The sequence below is a fragment of the Melozone crissalis genome, unplaced genomic scaffold (genome assembly GCF_028551555.1).
Source record: "Melozone crissalis strain CALT ecotype California unplaced genomic scaffold, PUWL_Pcris_2 ptg000057l_1, whole genome shotgun sequence".
In the NCBI taxonomy this organism is placed as follows: domain Eukaryota; kingdom Metazoa; phylum Chordata; class Aves; order Passeriformes; family Passerellidae; genus Melozone; species Melozone crissalis.
In genome coordinates this window covers 12,240,146-12,253,365 of record NW_026535835.1, presented here as the reverse complement: position 1 = coordinate 12,253,365, position 13,220 = coordinate 12,240,146, and the positions used below count along the sequence as shown (strand labels likewise).

The 13,220-nt window shown below is 41.4% G+C and overlaps 2 protein-coding genes across 2 annotated transcripts; one reads left to right on the top strand and one right to left on the bottom strand.

Annotated features, from left to right (window-relative positions):
* Nucleotides 1-188: 188 nt before the first annotated feature.
* FBXO39 (F-box protein 39) lies at nucleotides 189-3,462 on the bottom strand. The gene is made up of 3 exons (XM_054287370.1): nucleotides 2,449-3,462; nucleotides 1,495-1,671; nucleotides 189-452 (listed from the first exon to the last, which is right to left on the bottom strand). Exons 1-3 carry the CDS (start codon nucleotides 3,460-3,462, stop codon nucleotides 324-326), a joined length of 1,320 nt encoding a protein of 439 aa, XP_054143345.1. The 3' UTR covers nucleotides 189-323.
* A 3,138-nt stretch (nucleotides 3,463-6,600) lies between these two features.
* PIMREG (PICALM interacting mitotic regulator) lies at nucleotides 6,601-11,145 on the top strand. Its single transcript, XM_054287435.1, has 4 exons — nucleotides 6,601-6,956; nucleotides 7,755-8,086; nucleotides 8,815-8,910; nucleotides 10,986-11,145. The coding sequence occupies exons 1-4, from the start codon at nucleotides 6,666-6,668 to the stop codon at nucleotides 11,110-11,112; spliced, it is 846 nt and encodes a 281-aa protein (XP_054143410.1). The 5' UTR covers nucleotides 6,601-6,665; the 3' UTR covers nucleotides 11,113-11,145.
* Nucleotides 11,146-13,220: the final 2,075 nt, after the last annotated feature.

Sequence of the window (13,220 nt, the reverse complement as noted above, 5' to 3'; positions counted from 1 at the left end):
CTCTGCAATGAGAAGTGCTGAAAAAAGAGGAGGGTCTTATTTTTATCAGAGATGCCTGTAAGGGTGGAAAAGGGATCACTGCTTCCTTTGGTTCTGGCAAGGAAAACCAAAGCAAGGGAAAGAATAAATAATGCTGGAGACAAAAGAGTCCAGTTCCCAAATCCAACATTTTAATGCATGGAGTTTAAAATTGACCCTTGCTTCTCACTTGCTGGAATGATAACTCCCTTTTGGAAGCACTGCTGTCAAAATTCAAATCCCTTACTAAAGCACTCCAAAGGATCCATTAATGCAGATGTCACTGGGTGTTCTCTTCCTGTAGTTTATACCATTGGGTAGGTGATGACAAAATAATTAAGTTCTGAGTCAATCAAGTACTTGAATTTCCTGTAAATATCAGCCAGCAGCCGCTCCTCCTCAGTGCTGTCATCTTGGGCTGTATAAATCCTGACCTGTATGCACAAACAGCAGTCATGTCTCTCAGATATAGGGAGCTAAACCCATTACAGCTCATGGCAACAAGAAGCATCTGTGACTAATAAGGAATCTAGAGAAGCAAAATTCCTTGAATTGGAATAGAATCTTGATGCTTTACTCTCTTCCCACTCCCAGCTGACTGAAAACATCATCTCCTGCCAAAGAATTTTTGGGAGGTGTTGGGAGGAACGGGTTAAATAGTGGAAGACTAGCAAGAAAGATTGTAAATCACTCAGGTGACCTTGCAGATGGGAATAGCCCTTGATAACCCAGTATGAATGCCAGCCAGTGACCCTCTGGAACGGAGCAAGTTTAACTGTGCCTCTATCTCCACTTGTATGTGTCTGCCTGGGGGTTGCTTTGGGGATGCCTCGGTAAGCAAAAGAAGGGAAGTAAATTTACTCTTTATCTTTTAGCTGTGGTTTTGTGGTTGTCCCTGCTGTCTGCCTGTGCTGACTCAGACAGGAAGAACAAGGTTCTTTTTACCCCCAGAACTGATGCATCCCTGGGATCTGCACAGATTTGTAAGGACCTACAGAATTCAGATTGTAGCACAGAAAGTAGCATGTCAGCATGGTTTACACCAGCTACAGTTGTGGCTTGGCCTCAGTTCAATACAGGACCCCTAAAGGGTGTGATGTGTTTGTATCTTTGCAGTTTAGTGGGATTCAGTCCACCTTCCTTGGTTATAGACATAAGCACCGAGCCTGAGAGGTAACTGAGAAACCCTGGAAGTGGGAGAGGGCTTGAACTAGAGATGACAGAGGGAGTGCCAGTCTAGGAAGGGCTTCTGGAATTTTCAGGACTTCATAATAAACTTCTATAGTATCTGTATGTGGCTAAGTAGGGTTGGAAAGCCTCCTTTCTGTGAGGGGCTCCCAAGCTCTTTGGTACTAAGGCATAACATAGGGAAGACAGTAAGATTAACATTTCTGTAAGTGATCTTTGCCTGGGCATGGGAACCTTTGGGTATAGGAGCAAGAATGGGAATGAGAGTTTTGAAGCACAAAGTCTTACCTTTATGGTAGTCAAAATGCATTTCCTTTCTGCACGGTTTTGTAGCAGCCTCTCCATAAAGCTGACACTTAGAAATGCCCAGACTTTCAGAAATAACAACCTCTTGCATGATAAAATAAGCTGTAGCAGCTCATTGTCCAGCAACTCATGGTCATTGTTTAATTCAAGTGTTAATTTCTTGGAAAAAAACGAACACTGTTAGTACTACTAAACAGATGTTGCATGCAGTAACTAGAATTCAACAAATAGTTTTCCAAGTTAACAAAAAAAAAAGTCAGCAGATCAATTTTATACCTTGATATTAGCTGACAATCTGTTTTGCATTATGGCAACAGGGTATGTGCTACAGTAAATCACTGTCCTGCTAAGAGGGGGTGATCCCTTGTGCATTTATTAGAAAACACTGCACCTACAGTCTTACCATGATCTTACCTGACATAATGAAAATTATCCCAGAGACAAGAGTGGAGCCAATGGTGGTTTCTAGAAAGCTTTACATATCTATGGTGTTTATTCATAACTCAGCAATGGAAACAGGACTTACAGAAAGCTGTCAGCAGCCATCAGGTGTAAGGCCACTTGTTTCCCTCTGGCATGTAAAGACCTCATGCTCACTTATGTGGGTCAGCTGTTGCAAACTTTTGATGACACATCCCTTGTGACACCAAAGTGCTTTGACATGGGCACTAGTTAATTTAGATATGCTATAGGACATTTGTGTATTGCCAAAATAGAGCAGCCTGATAGCATTATGGAGGGTTATAACTGGACAAGGATAATTTCATTAACAACATTATGGATGAAACACTGAAATTTCTTAGGAAAACTGCCCTCTGAATGTAAAACTAAAGTGGTCAGGAACTTCTGTTGCTGACTGCTGTTATGCCGAAGGCCTACATGCTTGCTTTGTAGAGCTTTGTGACACTGCAGTGGGGTGTCTCTTGTTTCCCTTACCTGCAGACCATGCCAGTAAGCTGGGAGAAGGTTGGTGAGAGTAGGTCTCATAGTCCAGTCTGGGTCACTAAAATAACAGCTCCGTAGGCTGATGCTCCTAACTGGGATCTCCTCTAGCAGGATCCTAGCTAGGTGATCATGCTTCATGACTCTTTCAAAGAAGAAGTTCACATTCAGTTTTGGGGCTCTCTTGGCCAAGTTTGCCCATGACATTCCTGAGACCACTTGCCCATGAGGGTCATGGATATGACACTTGATATTCAAGGTGCACAGAGAATGAGAGCTGCGCTCTCGCAGGATGTCCAGCAGTTCATCAGACATGCAGTTGTAATTGAAAGTCAGGATGGTCAGCCTGTGGAACTTAGACATAGTTTGGTGGAACAAGGCACTGCTGTAGACAGAAAGGTGAAGACTGAAGAAATCCTCAATATTGATTTCAGATATAAAGCTTCTGTTTGTCAAACTGCTTAGAGAATTCAGAAGCTCACAGCCTTCTTCCAAAGTTATTCTTGCTCCTTTTAAGTTAAGATAATCAAGTTGATTGCTCATTCTTTTCAGGAAGGCAGCTAAATTCTTGATAAACTGAGCCCTAACCACATTTCTCCAGATCAAGCAGTCCAATTCTAGGTACTTGATGCTCAGGGATACTAGGTGACTGTTACACTTACCCAGGTGTGAAAGAAGACCTCTCATAATCACTTGAAATTTTTTGATAAAGGGAGTATTGTAAGGATTCGATAACTTGATCTCAAGGTGCTTCAAATACTTGCCAAATTTCTTGGTATACCACAGTGCACTTTGAAACTCCAGTGTGCGTGCCCTTGATGGTTGGCCATAAAAGGTGATGGTTCTGCATCTCCAGAGAGATCCAGAGTGCATGGCACAACTCCATTTTTTACAGACCAAGGCAGCCCGAGATCTGTCTCTGTCATCTAACCAATGGAAGACATGCCTCAGACAGACATCAGGTAGATAGGCCCAGGAGCTTTGCTCGGGTTCACTGTCATCTTCCATTGAGAGGACTTCTCTTCTGGGTCTTAAATCAAACCAACATGCAGAAAGCTGTGGGTAGATTTCTTGCCAATCCCAACATAATAGGCTTCTAAACAAATGGATGACAGTTTGTTTCTTCACAATCAAAACCAACAACCTCTGTACTCCAGCTGTCAAACAAGCCCTTGAGTCTAAAGTACAGTCTTACCTAAATCAAAAGAAAAAAAGAGTGAAGAACAATCACAGTACAAGCACAGGACACATATTTTAATTTCTGGGCCTTCACCTTCAGTCTAGCTAAACAGTGAAATGGTATCAAATGCTGCGACAGTAGCCACATTGTCTGCAAAACCTTTGGTTGGCATCAGCTGCAATTAATTGATCATAGTCTGTGATCTGATGCCTAGCGTTTGAAAGTACTCAGTTCTTTGGGCTGTATACATTTGAACAGGACCATCAGTGCAAAATTAGCACTAATGACTTTTCATAGTCTTCTAGGGTACCATTCCATGACAATCAGTACCCTGCCTTAGATTAAGGCTGGATAAAAAAAAGTTGAAATGGATGGAAACAAGAAGTGCACCATACGAAGAAGAAAACATGCAGATCCCTGAGAGTCTGTTTACAATTACAAAAGCTATTTCTATTTCAATTGTATAAACAGGCATGAAAGGACAGGTTGATAGCAAAATTAAGCTTCAGTCTGCTGTTGGTCTTTTTGCCTACAGTTCTTATGTCACATAGAATCTCTCTGCCTGTACACATACTCTTTTCAATTAGCACTGTTTCTATTCTTAGGGATTCCTCTGTCCACTCTTGCCATTCAAAGTACCAACCCATATCCCCAGTTATCAATAAAACCCTTAGAAACTGATCATGTGGTCTGATTACTACCTGACACTCTGTCTCTCTTGTATTTAGCACCTCCAAGGAGTTGTTTTGCAGAACTGTTAGTCATTTAGGAGGTCTCTAGATCAATTTCCAAAAATCCAAACCAAGTCTTAAAATATGGTGGCTGAAGCTCCAGTTTGCTAGTGAGAAGAACCTGAAACTTTTGCTATAGAGAGTGAGGAGAACACAGGGGAAGAGGTCTAACACTTCAGCTAACTGGAAGCCCTGAAGGCAATGGACAGAGGAAAGCAGAACAGAATATAGGGCAGTAGTACATAGAAACACATCTGTTAATAAAGGATGTTTATTACACTGCACTCATCAATATTAGCGTGTGAATACAAAGCGGCACAAACACCATCATGTGGAACTTTTTTAAAACCAGAGTTCTTATGAATCTGTAAAAACTATGTTCGTTTATGAGCCAGTGGTGTGATTCAAGAGGTATCCTGCAGTGTTGGGTTGGCTTTTCCATCACTATAAGCGAAGTCTTAGTTAAGGAGGTGTTCTAGCTGTCAGCTCCGAGTTTAACTTGGTGCGGGGAAAACATATCTTTGGGAAAAAACGCTGCTACAGTTCTTTCTAGAGCAATTTTTTTCCAAGCAGAAGTAATTTCAAGATAAATTAATGCTTTGCATGTCTTGTTTGCCACTCGGGTAAGAAAAAAAAAACAAATAAAAATAAAATCCCCCACCGCTGAACACATACATCCTTTTCCCTTGGCCCTCTTTGCTTCAGAGGGCATCCCGGATGGTTTACGATCCCATACGGACAGTTACACTAGCTGTCTCCTCCAGCAAGAGCTGCAGAAGCCCGTGGAGTAAAAGCAAACAAAGAAAGACTTTCTAAGACTTTGACCGATAATTACCAGAAGCAACAGGAGCTGTGGCTTGGATACCCAAGTGGGCAACCCAGCCTGAGTCCTTTTACTAGTCCTGCTGACGCGGATCTCTGGGCCGAGGTCCGCCAAGGCGCCAGAGCCGCGGGCGGGCGGGGGCGCAGCGCAGCCCCTGCGGTTGTGCCGCTGGGCCCGGACATTCTCCTCAGCCGGCGCGGGCCGCTCCCTCACCGCCGGCTGCGCCGCGCGCGCCAGGCCGAGTAACGGCAGCCCCGCGCGGAGCCCAGCCAATTGCGGCGGGCGGCGGCGGCGCCAATCCGGGGGCTCGGAGGGGGCGGCGCGGCGTTCAAACGCGGCGGCGGCGCACAGAGGAGCTGCTGCGGGGAGCTGGCGGCTCCGTCCCGATCCGGGTCCCGGTCCCGTGCGGCGCGCTGAGTGAGTACTGCCCCGAGCAGCTGCCAGAGCGGCCCATTCGCGGCCCATTCGCGGCTCCCTTTGCCCGAGCCCGTCTCCTCCGGCCTTGGCGGCACTTTTCGCGCTTGTTGCTACTGTCCCAGTAGGCGCAAAACCGGCACCGGCTGGTCCCGCCCAGTCCCGTTAGCCCGATGTGGCGGCGCGGCGGATCTGCCGCGGCTGTCGGCGGGGAGCACGGCCAGTGCCAGCAGAGCAGAGTTCCTGCGGCGAGAGGGGCTCGGACGAGGCGTGGGCCCGGGTGTGTCCAGGGGCCCGGCCGGGGGCTACCCCAGAGCGCCGTGGCCTGCAGAAGAAAGAAGGCACTGCGCTGTCCTGTGCAATACCCGTTTAATAAACAGATCATTGTAACCGTAGGACAGCAGCGGCTCTCTCTCTCATTTCAATCGTATTTGTTAACTAGTGAAAATCAAGGATGGAAAGTATATATGTTTAAATTATCATATGTCGTATAGATAACTAGCATTTTAGCCCTTCTCACCAAAGTCTTCTGCCAGTAATAATCCTGTCTGTTTCACGATTTAAGTACCCATAATCATAACTGGGACTGAAGCAGAAGCCTTCAGCTAGCAAGTAGGGCAGGAGACAATAGCAGCTGTGTAGACCTGTCTCTCTGTGGAAGGTTGTTTTGATTAAAGAGGGCAAAAATTTGGGATATCAGATCTTGATCTGAGACATAAACCAAAAAGATGCACTCATAGAGCATTCTATCTCTCAAACTAGAGTTTTCGAGTGGAAGTGCAATACAAGGCTTCTTGGTGGACTTGAGCAAACCTAAATAGCCTTAAAAATCAACCCTGTTCTCTTTCAACCTCTTTCAACCTGTTGTCTTTCAAAAATCAACCCTGTTCTCCAACTAAAAGTCTGCTCAGCTCTAGTTTTCTTGTTTCAGGCAAGTGTAACCGAACATATTGTGTAACAGTTTCATTTCTCTTTTTTTACACTGCTTTGTACCTTGTTCTGCCTAAGCTTTGCTCTCATTTTCATTGTTTTAGAAATAAAGTTGACCAAGAGCTGGAACAAGATGGCATCTGTGCTCCAAAATGTCAAAGCAACAGTGGCGAGGAGAAAACACCGGCTCCTAGCTGACCTCAATGAGGATGAGAGCCCTGTGCCTGACAAATTCAAGAGAAGGGTCTCTCTGAGTTCTCTCAATACCATTCGCATGTCTTTAAGGAAACGGGTACCGTTAAAGCCAGTCGAGTTGAATTTTCATGAAACCCCAACTAGGGAAAGTCTGGAACGAAGGCAGAGGTGCCAAACTCTTCAGACTATTAAAAGAACAGCAAAATATGCTTTTGGAACAGTGTCCCAGGTACTTTGTCTTTGCAGTAGAACATAGATAGAGTTTAGTTTTTGCTTCAACTCCAGTACTAAGATTTCTGAATTCTGTACTGAGTGCTCTATTCCAGAGAGTCCATTCCCACACACTTGCACACCTTAGTGTTTGTCTCATAGCTACTAACTTTTAAAATCTTTAATATCTTTTCCTAAAGTATAGACAGGCAAATTATGGTTCTGGCAGAACATGGAGGAAGGTGAAAATAGTTTATTTTGTTATAAGAGCTTTTTCCCTCTTGTATTTAATTGCAGAACAGCCTTTATACAGAGGAAATTGGGTAGAAATTGCCGTAATTTGCAAAGAATGGTTACTGAGAAATGTGCAGCACTTTGGATTTTTTTTCTTTTATTTATTCTCCTGTACCCATACTATTTACTTGCATGTTCTTCATTGTAGTTAATCTAAATTTAGACTGACAAAACCTGCCACAAGGTAGCAGAGTAGCAGATTCAAGCTTGCACTTCCCTTTCTTGCAGACCTCAGATTTTTAAATGCATGTGTTCTGTGTTGTGGAGCCTGAATTTTTCCAGCATAAGAGAAGCAAGAGCTTTGTCCAATGCCTGCTCTGAAGTCCTTGATGAGTGCCAAGGGCTAGGGAAGCAAGAGACTCCCTATTCAAATGAGTACAGAAGCTGAGATGCATTCATGTTAGTTGAAACCTGATACGAGCATGGAAGCTAGTAATTCAGCCCAAATATTCCTAGCCTTCCTGGTTCCAAACTCATGGCTAATTCAGTTCATTTAGCCTAACATGTCTAATGCTTCTTTCAGAAAATACAAAAGTCTTGCCAAAGCCCAGTACGCTCAATGGTGACCTTTCCAGCTGAATCCATCAGCAGAAGCTGTGCAACCAGTTCTACCAAAAAAAGAACTGCTACACCTCAAACACCTTGCTATATGAGTGTTACTCCAGCAGCCAGTTCCAAAGGCACTCCAAAGTCCAGCAAAAGGGCCTTGCTTGGGCCAACAAAGGTGTCAGACCATAGAGAATGGAAGGATTTCTCATCCTGGCTTGGTAAAAATGCTCTCTCTCTCCGAAGATCCAGAAGAGCAGCAGCACTGAAGAGCCCTTATTCATCTCCTGCTCCTTCCAGCAGAAAGATGTAAGTCACATTCGTTTGTAAACTTTTTTTAATATTTTTTTTAATTTATTACACTGATTAGAGTATCTGATAAAGTGAAAGGCAAGGTATGAGGTTTTCTGTCCTATTCCCCTGAAGCTGTGTGCTGCTTGAATAGTTAAGAAAGTAGTTCCAGCTCCCTGGACTGGGACTGAGCTATGCATAAAGCTGAAACATAAAAAGTAATTTTTTCTTAGAGACATACCTGAGTTTTTTGCTGGTGCCTTTTGGGTAAAGGAAAATGCTCAGTATCTTACTCTGATTTAATTGTAACTTTTCCAAAGCTGCTGTTTGTATTCCAAAGATACCAGGAATACCTCTGCTTATGCTGAGTTCTTTATATAACGTAGAGAGATTCCCGCCTCAAAGAACAAACACAAATCAGATCAAGGGTTGGGAGCTAGGGAAATAATAATGTGCACACAGGTTTTTTTTTTGGTTGAAGTCACAAGAAAGGTTAAAGCTAGAAGTTGAATCCAAGCCTTGTGAACCTGAATCCTATGTCTCAGTTGGAAGATAGCTGTTCGGGGGACGAATGGAGACGTGAAGCAGTTGGCCAATGGAATAAAGAGTATAATTTCCACAGCCCTAAACTTCTCTGGGTAAAGTCTAGTGGTAACAAGAATGGTACTTCAGGGATGAAGGCTTGAGTACTGTCACCTAGTCAGCCTGTCCTGTTTGATCTGTAGCAATGACCATTCTGTTTGCAGAGAGTTTGACTGTGAGCTGGAACTGGTCTCCTCAGGGATTTGCCAGTTGAAGCATATCTCCCAAGCATTTGATGATGCCATTGTGAAAGAGGAGAGGTAAATACTGCTAAGTGTCCCTCAACTTTACCTGCCACCAGAACATAGCCAATTGCAGGCCAAGTAGTCCCTGTAACTCATGATTAGGAATAGTTGCAGAACTTTTTCAAGTGTAATGTAGTACATCTGTTTTTTCTTAAAGATACCTGGGAAGTTTAAATCTGCAGTTGGAGTTGCAGCTTCTAAAACCTGCCAAATGCTCTATTTGTCTTCCGTTTCCTTGTTGTGGAAGTTAGATTTTTATCAGAAGGAGCCTACCTTTGACCTTGTGTGAGAACAATCCCTCCCTGACTCTTGTCTAAAAGAGGTGCCAATCCAGACTGGAGGAGGAGGTGGGAAAATTCCAGTGTACTGGCACAGTCACTGATGTCTGCACATCCATTAAAAAAATGCTTTTATTAGGTAGCATTATGTTAACAAACAGTCCATGGTACCCAAATGAAGAAGCCTCTTATAAAACACCTTTGTTAATCCACAAGGTGGTAGGCTGCTATATTTGTGAAGGATATGTCAGTCGGAATTAGACATATTAAGAAAATAAAAATTAAAGGTCAGAAATCTTGTCATAGGGTGATTCCCTAAACTTCTTCCTCTCTTAGACCATGTAAAGTATTCAATAACTAAATGTCAAGCACCTCAAATTCTCTAAAGAGAGTTTAGCATCAAATACTTTACCTACAAAGAGGTAAGGGTTTAACATCCCAGAAAATTGCAAAAATTTGTATCAATGGGACCATGTCTAGATAACTATAGATTAAAATTTGTATCAAGTTAATTTTATCATACCCACTGAAAGTTCACTAAATCTCACTCCTAATATTCTCCCATCTGCTAGTGATGTGACAGTTTCTCTCATTCGTAACTGAAGATAGTAGCAACCAGGTAAAGTAGTTGTTCACCTTGGCTATGCCTGCATGCATCTGTGGGGAGAAAACCTGCTGTTTATAGAGAGAAAGGCTTATTATCTCATGCTTCTTTAAGGCAGTATTATGTAGAACCACAGGGTTCTTCCTTCATATTCACTGTGGCCATCTCTGCTACAGCAGATCATTGTGCAGTTGTAAAACTTCACCTCTAAATTATGGATTAGTGAGTCCTCATGGGTTCACAATGAACCTCCTATGCAAACATCAGCTTTTCTCACTCCAGATCAAAAATGACTAGTACTAATCTTTTTGTCACTCAGGATCAGTTCTGACTGGTTACTAATGATCACAAAGCATGAGAGAACCAACCGTTATCCTGAGCTGTCTGATTTTACAGCCTTTCTTTTCCATCCCTCAAATTTTCATAGCAGTTTAGTCTATGCTATCACAATTAACAGCAGCTCATAATTGTATTGGTGGCATTTTTAAACAAAGCAATTGTACCCAAGTGGATGTGACATGAATATTTTCACCCATTATGTTGGAATTGTTCTTTTTGTTAGAGGGAAAGGTACATCCTGAATACTATGTCCCATTTTAGCAACAAAGACAGGTGCAAGACACTTCATTGAACTTTTCAAGAAAAATGAGAGCAGTTTCAAATGCTGGACTGCAAGTTCCAACAGTCATTTGAAGTGCTTCTGCAGTACAGTACTCCTGCATGTGTAGATGTATACACTGTGCTCTGTTACTGCCTAGTTGCCTACTGGAATAATTGTGAAATGAACTTTTTTTGGAGGTGCCTTTAGCCTTGCATGAGACTTTCTCTTCTGGTATCCAAATGCCATGAATTTTAATGTTAGTGCTTCGTTTTCATTTTTCTAATGATGAAGCAAGTCTTGATCTCAAATGATTGTTTCCAATTCAAAGTACTGTTCTAATGTTTTGCATTTTAATGAATTAGATTATATCACAAGAAATACTCCTGTTGCTAGTTAAAATATCACAGTACTTCATTTGTGTACTTGCCATTTATGTTCACTGAAGATAACAAAATACTTTCTTGCTAGTGTTTAGAACAGTTACACAGTGAAAGTGTACCAGACCTCTTCCTTTCTCTTGTCTGTTTTCCAGCAATATGTGAGATAACCAGTTGATTAACTCTACTGACTTCATGCTGCTAATGGTAGTCCTGTTGTTCTTCTGCAGGCAACAAGCAATATCGAACTACTACTATCTAATGGCACGAAACTCACAGTCTGTACATCGATCCCTGAAACCATCTCAAGCTATCAGAAGGCAAGCAAAGAAACTCCATCAAACACTGGGTACCTAGACAGACATGGCTGTAACTCTTTTTTCATGTTTCCAAGTTTATGAGCACATATAAGGGAGAGGTCTGAATAGCACCTGAAAGGCTGCACTCTATACACTTAATTGAGCCATTACACTTTTTTTTTATGAAACAGCTCAGGACTTTCCTTGCTTTCTCTTTTCAAGTAAAGAGAGAAGCAAAATAGTACCAACCACAGTGTATTATCCCTGCTGAGATGAGGGAACTGTAGTGAAACCGTATTTCGTGAGGCAGTAAGTACTTAGAAAATGATGCTGAACTGGCCAGTAAGAATGGCCAAAGCAAGGGCTTCTGACAGACTTATGAGGGGTAATCCTAGGTAAGAGTAGTGCTTAAATTGGTATCCAGCAGCCTTGAGATTTAGCACAAATACTTTCCATGTGAAAAAGATTGGTCTATTATTTTGAAAGCCTAACTTGTTGGGGTTTTTTGTGTTACTAGCAAACTAAAGTTATTAATCACATTAGCAGGAAGTTAATAAAACAGTAGTGGCTTCTTTGAGTTCTAAGCAAAACTGCCATTCCAAAGCAACAGCATTCTGTGGAGTCACTCATGCCACAAGAACAGAGCCATTTTAGGACTCTTACTTTATGGCCTTAAGGATTAGCCATCTAATCCTATCTTAGGTAGTTTTTCTCCAGACAAATCAGATCAACTTTGTAATTTCTTACTGATGCTTTAGATAGCATCTTGGCAGTTGAGTTTAACATTGCTTTTGTGCTGCATCTGTCTTTTAGTTATATACAGAAATTTGTTACTACAATTAATGTAACATGTTGTAACTACTCTGATTAGTTAATATCACAGTGGAAGTATTTTGATTATGTATACTTAGCATTTGATACCTGTATTTTGCTTCTAATTACTTTTAATAAACTTAATATTCAATTTGACAAGCCTTTTTTGGTCTGTCATTCAGTATAACAAAGTTTAGTCTTTCACATGAAAGCAAAGATTTGTCAAGTTTTTAGAATTCAACAGCAGGGCTGTTTTCCATGGTAAGCTTTGTGCAGGCATCTCCAATTATGTTCACTCTAAAATGAACTTTCAAACAAAAGACTGATTTGGGAAACTTTGCTCTACTTGGTAATTTTTAAAATGTTCATGTGACCTAGTAGTTCCAGTGTTACTAAAATTTTAATGGTATCAGGTATAAATATGAAAAGCATTCAGTTACGATTTATGTATAAGTATTGGTTTTTAAACTTGCTCCAAATTTTTCTTTTTTTCTTTTCAAATGAACCCATTTTAAAACATTTGAACAGTTAATGAGGCCTCGAAATATCAAAGCAACCCTTCCAGCCTGAAGACTTCTAGACTTTCAGATAACTGAGAATTTTAGCTTGTGTTATTTCTTGATCTAGTGTTTGTGTGTGTTTTGTGGGTTTTTAAACAACTTTTCTATATGGAAGTATAAGTATAGTATCTCTAAGTCGTCCTTTTTATGTCCTGAAACTACTTCTATAAAGCTTTCACAAACATGTTGTCTCATTAGCGAAATGCTTTTTTCTATGACTTTTGAAAAGGAAGGAGAGTTGTAGATTTTTGAAAAGTTGACCTCCAATCTAAGTATCATTTCAGACAGATCAACCAGCTTCTATTTATAATGTTTCCACCAGCTACTCGGACACGTACAATCATGATCCAATATTTCTCAAATTACTGGTAAGAAAAATCAGTGACACTGTTTGTTTAAAGGCAAGAAGGTTTTATTTAAGTGGCTAATCTGTTTTAAGATTTTAAAAACCAGCTCACATCAAAATCTATAGCAGTTGTAGAAATCTTACTCCTTATTTCATATTAAGAAATTCATTATTGTACATTTTTGAATCTTTACAAGGCAGCCATAAGAAATATAAACATTTGTCACCAGATAGAACCTTCTCACTGACAGTATTTAAAAGTATGCACTTAATAAAACTATGGACTGAAAGAACACCTACAATTTCAAATTTCCTTGAGTGAATTCAGTTGTAAGGGGACTGCCCCTTTTCACCCCAACAAATAGAAAAACAAGTTATGCATAAAACTTGGGGTTCTGTGAGAGGACTGCCATTCTGGGCTGTATACCAGTCATCCAGGTATAACAC